We start from the raw sequence: 10347 nt of genomic DNA, 5'->3' as shown, positions 1-10347 counted from the left end.
GTAGCAGTAACCGGAAGATCGGATTGGAAATATTGGGTCACTTGATCTTGCTTAAGATCAATGTGAGATAAGAATCTAGATCAACATCAAACATAAGGTTTGGGGGTTTGGATTGCTATTTTTTCTCTTGTAAACAACTCTTGCAAAGGTTAATTACATATCTCAATTCTATTTGGAATTGGGGGCAGGCGTACCCATAGTGAGGACCATTGAGGAATTTCCTAACAAATCTTTATGTTCTCTCTCTCTCTCTCTCTACAATTTGATAATACAATTAATGTGCAATTTGACAAACTGATAATTCAATTTGTGTTGAAGTATTCGAGCTATTTTGTAAAGATGATTGCAATTTAAACAATTGCAATTGGTTTTTCATATCACACAAAGGAAAATCAGCTTGATGTTTATTGCACACCACGTGTTTGATAAATTGTCTTAGTTAGTTTCCTAATTCATCGGAAATTGATTACAAAATGTTATTTGTTCAAACAGTATTTTGGAAAACATATTGTTTTACGTTTTGTTACGGTTTATACAAATATTTGATTCTTCCGATAACGGTTCGGGAAAGATGATTGTCGATCTGGACTGCTTTCAATCTCCATAGTAAATAATTTAAATTGATCCAACATTTGAATTTTGCGATCTATTCACCTCCCTTTAGATTGTTGTCCTTGTCTAACATTTGAATTTTGTATGTTCCACACAAAACGATGTTATATTGACGAGTTAAAAATAATAAACACGTAAGATCGACACTATGACCAATTCATTGATTTCATCGATGATTCGGCCGGATTACACCGAATTTCATCGGTGTAACTACGACACTATGACCAAATCTCATCGCTTTACTTTTTAATTTTCGGTATAATTGATTTGGGATGGATTTTAAAATATTGATCCAAACACAATCGAAATCTTGTGTTCTATTTATACTATTTTTTTACATTCAAATTTGTGAAAAAAGTGATGTACCGAAGTAATCCAAATACAAACTTGCTAAATAGAATGAGATCCCTTATATTTGATATAGAGTTTTGAATCATTCTTTCTTTTTACCCTACTAAAATTGTATGAACCGACAATATTAAATATCACCCACTTAATTTTAGGAGTGTTAATTTTCAATACTAAATTAAACAATGACATAATACTACATATAAAAAGAGTGTGCTATTAACAACTTGCATGAAAAAGATAGAAAATTTTAAAATAAAACAACAAAATAAATATGTTGAGAGTGGGATTTGAACCCACGCCCTTTCGGACCAGAACCTTAATCTGGCGCCTTAGACCAACTCGGCCATCTCAACTTATGTACAATAATTTGTTATAAAAGGTTATACAATATTTGCACAATAAAATTTTGATATGTTATATGAGCAAAAATTATTTCAGTATCAATTAGTCACAAATTATTTTATGTGTGACTTTTAATTTAATTAAAGGCAAATATATTAATTTAATAATTTGATGATCATAATGGACTTGTAATATTAAAAATCTATACACGGCCAGCCACTGCTTATAAATTCAATACATATTTGCAAGAAATAACTAATAAAACTACAACATATTTGTATTGGCTTATCATGCCTAACATAGGTATCACTAGAGTTGTGTACAATATTTCTTTGTATAAAAGGGTAAAACTATTATGTTACTTGTCACTCATGTAACTTAGGTGTTATAGGCTTAAATGCAGACAACACCACAGAAACTTTACAAGCAAGAAACCCTATCATTCCAACTATGATATCCTTTGGTGTTAAGGTCACATCAATATAATCTCCTGAGCTATACTTTACTACAAAAACAGCAAAAGCTAAAGCCAACGCTACACTTACTATAGGACCCTTCAATCCTTTGAACAGTGCATCAGTTCCTTTTTTGTTGCTTGTGATTAATTCTGAACCTGGTAGTCCATCCACATACCTCTGCAACAATAGCAGATACAAGAAGCCTCCAATCCCACCGATCAAGAAAGCGAACCCAGTATTTTCACCGGATGAGAAGGAAGTAATTGATGTGCCGAAAAATATCAGCACAGCATCATAAAATAGCAATGAGAATTTCAAATTTGAATATTCCTCCATGCTCTCTTCTTTTGAGATCTTAGGATTTAGGAGCAATGTAGAGTCATAAAGTTCTTTGTTGAATAAACTTACAGGATCGGTTCCTTCGAGCTGAGTCACGAGGCTAGGTCTTAACTCCAACATGGAAAGATTGGTTCCTTCACCAAGCAATACATCCTCAACCGGAAAGTCGTACTGAAAGCCGGTGTATTGTGGTACTTCTTCTACTGGTAATGATGGTTTCCATTCGGAACTAATGACCATTAAGGAGATATTTCCTAGGCGCCATTGACCTGACCTTATAGGGAGAAGAAAGTATTGTTAAAGAGATGAACTCAATTGGTTGTACCAACAATCATTTTTTAATTTCATAAAGACCGTATATTGGTTGGTTGCCCTGCAGATCCAAAAATTTGAAGTTGCAGGGGTGATACTCTTTAATATAGGCCACACACTTTATGCAGTACTTTAAGTTGTTTAATTGTACCAAATTACATAGGTTCTTTAAGTTCCATTACATCATACATGTACCATATGTCATTTTATCTCACATTCAGTTACATAAATACACATGTATCCGTCGTATTGATGATGTATCCTACGTGTACCTCTTTCTTATCTCCTACGCGTACCTCTAATTTGGGGAAAATCTTGCGCAAAAGAGAGGAGGAATTAAGGGAATTGTTATCAAAGGTTTTCATACATTGAGCGACAAGTATCTCTGAGGCTACGTAGCCTACTCCTCTTCTCTCTTGTGCAATATTTGCTCCAAATTGTTTAATCTAATTATGCAATGGAATGCGCAAGATGTGCATGCAGGAGAGGAAAAAAAGGTACTCGTAGATGAGTGGGCAAACTCATTCCCACAATGTTTGTAACATAAAGGACACATCTGTATTTTTATAACAGGATATGTGAAAAAGGTTAATAGTTATAACTTTACACACGCTTGCTAGCAAATAATGCAAGGGTTAATTTCCTCAGAACTTCAACAATTTTGAGGGAAGTTATATGTTGATTAAAGGATTTGGCTCCTCTAAAATGAGTAGTTAGTAAAGTGACAAAATCAAGGATGGATAATTTAATCACCCATGATTTGTTATGCATGCACATATAATATCAAATGTTAATGTTAGTCACTTTACTCTCTAAAGTGGATTACTCACTTTAGAGAAGGCTTGTCCAAGATTAAAGGTACTTCAAAATAGAAGATCAATGATGTCCACCGAATCTTAAATCACTCCCAAAAACAAAGAAACAAATAATATCATACCCGATTCAACACCGACCCAAAGAGCCTCAAGTCTTGTGATTCTCGGACCCTCAAAAATAAATTCATCAACAGAACCTCTTTGGAAATGAAGTCTATCCCCCGATTCTGCAGAATGACCCGTCATCAAACTCGCAGGTAATCTCTGCAGAATGGAATTTCCATCTTCATCTATGAAGCATAGGAGAACTCCAGCATTGAAGTCAGTTATACTTGAGGCATATAAGTTGCTCGTAACCAACTTGACTCTGAATAAAGATTTGGATCTATCCTCCTTAATGGAAGATAAAATGCTTTCTAATGATGTATTTGTATACACTTTCACTTCAGAGGCTGGCAAAAGTCCTGCAGGTTTAGCATAACTCCCAAAATCTGCAGCACAAACCATTAGCTACGAAACACCGACGCCGACAACAGACACAGACCATTTGCTATAATAATCTGTTTAATATTGACAAAATATATGCAAACCAAATCAAGAGAAAATCACTTTTTTCTTCTGGTTCATATCAGAATATTACAAAAAAGTTCGGATATTAAATCAATCCCAAAATGAAAAGAACAATTAAAATCGATTTGAATGAAGCTAAACGTTAAAAGTTGAGATTTTGAATAATTGAATCAAGAAATAGTGAAGTGAGTTACCTTGAAAATTAGTATCAGAGAATTTGGAATGAATAGAAAAGCGGAGATGTTTGAGTTGGGTTGAAATCCTTCTAGTTGAGTTTAAGCGTGTTGTTGTTTTCGTTTTGAAAGCGTGATTTTGAATCATAGAAGTTGAAGGAATCATCGTCTTCACAGGAATTGTTGTCTCCATAGCTATCTATAGCTCTGAACCCTCTTTCCAAAACGCGAGAATTGTATCGCAGATTTAGAACAAAAATAATAATAATAATAATAAGTACTAAATAACTTATTTAAATTAACACTATTTCTTAATTATATCGTCAGGCGTTTGTAGTCCAACGGTCAGGATAATTGCCTTCCAAGCAATAGACCCGGGTTCGACTCCCGGCAAACGCAAGTTGTTTTTCATATTTTCATTTTGCCATAATCTCTTGTCAATGTTATATTGTGGGCACTGTTCACGTTTAGTTCTCTAGAGTGGATTTTAATTTCTTTATGCTTCTTTAAATGTGACCCTTGAACATCCAAGACTAATCAAGAGTAACAGCACTTTCTTTAAAAACTTTTTGAATTTATTAAATTCTTAATCGACCACTTTTTAACATTTCTTTTTAAGAGTTAAATATATTTTTAATTTTTATAAATATGTTATAATTCGATTTTAGTATCTTTAATTTTTCTTTAAAATAATAGTCATCGTAAACTTTGTCTAATAACGTTACCTTGATGTTTAGAAAATCAAAAGTCTTAATTCATTCCCCCATTCTTCTTAGAAAGTCAAGCCTTAAACGTCTTCTTCTTCTTCATCATCTATGTGGTCCCAAATATTGTGCTCGTACTCCCTTCAAGTCAAAATCTTGTTGGTGTCGTGGTCCCTCCAGTTGAAAGCAAGTTTGTGGTCTCGGTTATTTGCAACTTGTGGTCCCTTCAGGTTTTTCATTTTGTTTATTTAGTAATGTTAAGGTTAGTTTAAGAATCATTTTACTCGTATTAATACTGAATACCGTATATGTTAGTTTTGATTGTATGTGTATCTAGGTAGTATTTCTATTGCATACTGTATTTGATCTAATTTGAAAAAGTTTAACCCTAAGTGAATTAATTGCATAAGACATGGGTAAATTCAAGGTTGTGTTCTACACCAAGGGTTGTCTTGTAAAAGACCTTACCTTAAGACATGAGGGTGGGGAAGTTTATGCAAATAGTGGTAAGATCCGGATTATTGGTCTTATTTTGAAGCTTGTGATTTAGTCAAAGGGATCGACCCTGAGTTTGAAGCTGGAACTATTTAAATGTGGTGGAAGCATGATGGTGGTTCTTTGGAAGAAGATTTAAAGCCATTTAGGGATGATTGAGATGCTTCTGAGTTATCTGTGTATGCTTTTGGAAATAATTGTGAAGTTGAGATTTTTACTAAGCCAAAACCAGTTACAGGAGATGCCACCTTTATGAATAGGGTTAGAGAGAAAGGCAAAGGGAAGACATGTGACAAAGAGGTTGATAATTTAAGTGAATATAGTGATGAATCTGTGAATGGTGTGCATTTTGATGATAATGAGGAAGAGAAGATGAAAGGGTTTGATGAAGGTGTTGATGGTGAACCTAGAACTGAACCTGTTGTTGATGGTTAGACCCCAAGTGAACCACCTAATAACATATTTATCACACAAGAGATGAGTATGGAACATGTCATTAAAGAAGACTACATGACTGATGAACTTGATAGTGGGGAAGATGATGATAGTAGTTATGGCATGCCTAGTGTAATTAGGTTCAATGAAGAATATGCTCTTAGTAAGGATTTTACTTTCAAGGTTGGAATGGATTTTTCTTCGTTGAAACAATTTAAGAATGTTATACTAGAGCATAATGTTTTAAATGGTAGGAATGCGAGGTTTCAAAAAAGTGACGCCAATAGGTCTAGGATGGTATGTAAGGACAAAAAACATGTAACTATAATGTCTTGTGCAATAGAGTTTAAACCTCCATAACATTTATGATCAAGACACTATTCACAAGCACAAGTGTGGAAGACAATTCTTCAATAAAAGTGCCAAAGCATAGGGGGTTGCAAAGATGAAGTTAAATGAGGTAGTATCAGATGTTAGACTTAGGAATGCCACTGAAATCCCAATTTGTAGAGTTTTCAAGGCAATGTAGCTTGCTAGACAAATTGTAGAATGGGGCTCAAGCAAACAATTTAGCTTGTTATTGTCATATAGTGTTGAGTTGATGAGGGCTTCAGCAGGAAACAATTTCAAGGTCAACATTCATTGTCCAGTTCCAAGGTTACAACCAATACTTGAAAGATGTTACATATGTTTTGATGGGACAAAGAAGGCTTTGACAAAACCATTCAGGCCATTTATTGTCTTAGATAGATGTCATATGAAGCACAAGTATGTTGGTATATTACTAATTGTTATTGGAAGAGATTCTAATGACCAGTATTTGCCTATTGCTTTTGGAGTTGTTGAGAATGAAACAAAGGACTCATGCAACTGGTTCATTAAGTTGCTTATTCAAGACTTTGGAGAAAGCATATGGTATTTCTTTTTTGACCAGCAAAATGTAAGCTTGACTCTCATTAACTATGTTGTTTACTTAAATTGTTATGTTTTTATACTAAATGAACATGGTTTTTTGTTGCAAATGGTCTATTTCAAGTGTTTGATGAGGAATGCCTAGGATTTGAACACATATTTTGTCTAAGGCACTTGTATGTTAACTTCAAGAAGGAGTTTGAATGAGGAACATTGTTTAGAGATCTTATGATGGATGCAACAAAGGAAACTTATTTTGAATCACATGAATCTAAAATGCTTCAAATCAAGGAAGTCCGTTTGAGGCATATGAATGGTTATAGGCTATTCCCAAAACCAAATGGTGTAAGCATGATTTTCCTTTTTACTCTAAGTGTGATATCCCGATGAACAATCTAACTGAATCATTTAATGCAACAATTTTGTTACAAAAGGACAAACTAATAATAATCATTTTTGAGTGGATAATCAATTATCTTATGGGAAGGTTTGCCAAACTTATATAAAATCAAATCTAGATGGGTATAAAGGGGATACAATGACCAAACCACTTAGGAGATTAGATAGAGAAATTGAAAACAAAAGTGCTAGTTGGACTGTAACTTATGCAGGTAGGTTAGCTTTTCAAGTTACACATGTCCTTTTTACTGATAACTTTGTAGTTGACTTGGAAAAACAAACATGCTCGTGTAATTATTGGGATTTGGTGGGGATACCATGTAGACATGGTGTGGTTGCAATCCATAGAAAAGTAGATGACCCCATAAAGTATAAAGTATGTGCATAAATGTTATTACAAGAGCACATACGAAAAATGATATAATGAAGTGATCACCCCTTAAATGGCCACAACAAATGGCCTAAAACATTTGATCATAAGATATTGCCTCCCATGTTCAAACGTGGCCCAGACAGGCCAAAGAAACTTCGTAGGAGATAACCAGATGAGAAAAACCAAACAAAATGTAAAAGAACAAATACCAGCCATAAGTGTAAAACATGCTTTGAATTAGGTCACAACAGTATGACTTGTAAGAAAAATAAGGAAATTGTGTTTGTTCCATCTGAAAATATATTGCATGAGATAAGTACACAGGTCAATCAAACTATCAAAGTCCAAGTGGAACAAAAAAAAGGATAATGTTCTAAATTAATCATGTGCTTGTGTTCTAAATTAATATGTGCTTCTGATCCCACAAGCAAAAGTCAGACTACAACAAAGAGTAAAAAAACTCAGACAAAGAAGAAAAAGTTGATGCCAATATGGGATCAAGTGCCAATGTGGGACCAACTTCCAAAGTGGGACCAACTTCCAAAGCGGGACCAACTTCCAATGTGCCTCAAACTGTCACTTTGGAACTAACGGTCAATGTTGAACCAACTGTCAATGTGGAGCCGACTCTCAACGTGGAGCCAACTGTCAATGTGGAACCAACTGTCAATGTGGAACCAACTATCAATCTTGAACCAATTGTCAATGTTGAACCAACTATCAATGTGGAACGAACTATCAATATGGATCCACCAACACAAGCTTCAGGTTTGGACAAGTACTCAGAGTGGGATACCGACACTTTAGCAACATTGCTGAGTGATGAAGAGGTCTTGGACATTCAACCCTTTAAGTATTGATACTTCACCTATCAAGCCTACTCCATCAAAGTCAGATGGTGTCAGGACTTTCTTTGGTAAAAAGATAAAATCTTGTAAATACAATATTTTCAAACCACTAGGATTTCCTTCACAAAAGCCAAGTTGTAGTGATTTTGTGAGTATATACACATTTTATGTGCCTATTACTTCTTATTTGATTCACTTATATAGACAAAACTTCCTTACCTGCTCCACAACTCGTTATCGGAGTCCGAGCACATCCCGTAGAGTCTGCTGAAGAGAACTATTGAGTGCCTGCCTCAGATCATCCACTTCATCATGAAAAGCTTTCAAGGCCTTGGTTGCCTTAATAGAGGGTTTTTTCAGTATTCATCCACCTGACGAGCATTTTCCTCAAAAGAGTCAGAAGTAGACTTATACCGCTCATCTGCATCTTTTAGGGCATATTTCAACTCAGTTACGCGAGCCGCTAAGGAAGAAAGAGAACCTTGTATTAGAAAAATAGTGAAGTAAAAGAGATCTATGATCATTCATGTGTAATTGCGTAAAAAACAATAAAGGAGAAAAATGTATAGTTAAATTAATCAAATAACATTATCATACTCTTTCCCATGTTAATCACTTAATTAACATTGCAATTAACTTAATTATACTAAAATAATGAAAAATTACTTTTAGGATAAAAATTAAAATTTAAAAAAATAGTAAAATAATAATAAAATATTAAAATGGGGGAAAATTTTGTATATAATTTAAGGAGGAAGGTATTTGTCCATTTAATTGTTGTTAAGGGTGTATATATGCAAAAAGTTGGTCATTGTTCATAACTTTTTTTTAGTTTATTTTCATAAGTTACTTGAAATAACAAAATTTGATTTTTGTATTTAATCTAACATTTTATAAAATATCATATTTCAATTTTAATTTATAATAATACATTCAAATATAAAAAAACTAAATGTAGATTAATAAGTTTAAATTATAGCAAAGGTTAATAAATTTATATTTTAATTTAAAATATAAAATATAATAATTATTATTATTATTATTATTATTATTAATAATATTAATAATAATAATAATAATAGTAATTACTAATATAAATACATTAATCATATTTATTTAAAAAATATGTCAAATTAATAGATTTAAAAGGTTTTTTTTAAATGATATGTAGCCTAACTTTTTTAATTCAATAGACTCATATGAAAGCTTAGATCTCTTCTATCTTAGAAAAACAAAAATAGGGTTTCACATAGATTTGTGTAAATTAGATAATAGAACTAAATAGTTTACGTGTTTTATTTCCACTTGTACCTGATGTCTTGTGTTATCATAATCATGAAAATAATAATGTTGATCTCGAATTTAGGTTTTTTTACCCAAATAACCCAACTTTTCAAGGAAATTCCCAAAATACCCCTGGTTTCAAAAAAATTCCCAAAATACCCTATTTTTAGGAGGAGTCTCCAATTGAATTGGCGACTCCTCTTAAAACTTGAATGGAGGCGCCAATTGGATTGGCTAGGGCAGGTGCCCTAGCCAATCCAATTGGCGCCTATGTGTAGGTTTTAAGAGGAGTCGCCAATTCAATTGGAGACTCCTCCTAAAATGCATTTTTTTGTGTTTTATGGTATAAGTGAAAGATAAATTTGATATAATACGACTTTATATTAATAAAGTTTGGAGTTTACACAAAGAAACCTAATGGTGATGACCGGGATCACCTAACCGACCTCCGGTCCCACATCCTCTAGCTACCCTAACCCTTGGCCCTAACCCACGTTGACGATTTTGCACCGGTGTTTGATCATTTGAGGGGCCAAGAGCGTCACTACCAACTACAGGAGAAGGTCCGTTGAGGTATTCAGACAACTCAGCATAGTCTTCAGTATGCATCGAAAGGTGGTATTTCAATTCTGCAGAGTGTTAGGTGCCTTAAGGTTGGAATTGAATGAAGCCAAGCACCTGTATTTATAGTAGAAGCTGATGCAAACAATGGCAAACTCGTGTGCGTGTGGAATAAGGGCCTCCATGCATGGGCCTGTACAGACGCATGGGAGGCCCAAACGCAATTGGTTTAGCATGCTTAAGTGTAATTGGAGTGTTTTGGACGTGCGAATGTGATTGAATTGGTTGTGCCTTAAGTTTCAACATGTTATGCATACATGAACATAAATCTTATCCTCTTCGAAAATGCACTTTGCCAAATTGA

At 33.9% G+C, this 10347-nt stretch overlaps 1 protein-coding gene and 2 non-coding genes across 3 annotated transcripts; 1 reads left to right on the top strand and 2 right to left on the bottom strand.

The window, feature by feature from the left end:
* Positions 1-1235: 1235 nt before the first annotated feature.
* TRNAL-AAG (transfer RNA leucine (anticodon AAG)) lies at positions 1236-1316 on the bottom strand. The gene has a single exon. It is a non-coding gene; the product is annotated as a tRNA-Leu (tRNA).
* Positions 1317-1460: 144 nt separating this feature from the next.
* On the bottom strand, positions 1461-4224 carry LOC127107807 (uncharacterized). The gene is made up of 3 exons (XM_051045132.1): positions 3994-4224; positions 3352-3720; positions 1461-2371 (listed from the first exon to the last, which is right to left on the bottom strand). Exons 1-3 carry the CDS (start codon positions 4163-4165, stop codon positions 1671-1673), a joined length of 1242 nt encoding a protein of 413 aa, XP_050901089.1. The 5' UTR covers positions 4166-4224; the 3' UTR covers positions 1461-1670.
* Positions 4225-4299: 75 nt separating this feature from the next.
* On the top strand, positions 4300-4371 carry TRNAG-UCC (transfer RNA glycine (anticodon UCC)). Its single transcript has one exon. It is a non-coding gene; the product is annotated as a tRNA-Gly (tRNA).
* The last annotated feature ends 5976 nt before the right edge of the window (positions 4372-10347 follow it).

The sequence above is a fragment of the Lathyrus oleraceus genome, chromosome 7 (assembly GCF_024323335.1).
Source record: "Lathyrus oleraceus cultivar Zhongwan6 chromosome 7, CAAS_Psat_ZW6_1.0, whole genome shotgun sequence".
NCBI lineage: Eukaryota > Viridiplantae > Streptophyta > Magnoliopsida > Fabales > Fabaceae > Lathyrus > Lathyrus oleraceus.
This window is presented reverse-complemented; position numbering and strand designations above follow the sequence as displayed.

Coding starts and splice junctions, on each gene's coding strand:
- LOC127107807 (XM_051045132.1), bottom strand. CDS start 4,165: ATGGAGACAACAATTCCTGTGAAGACGATGATTCCTTCAACTTCTATG. Junction 3,721..3,993: donor CTCTGATACTAATTTTCAAG/GTAACTCACTTC, acceptor TTTGTGCTGCAG/ATTTTGGGAGTTATGCTAAA. Junction 2,372..3,351: donor TTGGGTCGGTGTTGAATCGG/GTATGATATTAT, acceptor CTATAAGGTCAG/GTCAATGGCGCCTAGGAAAT.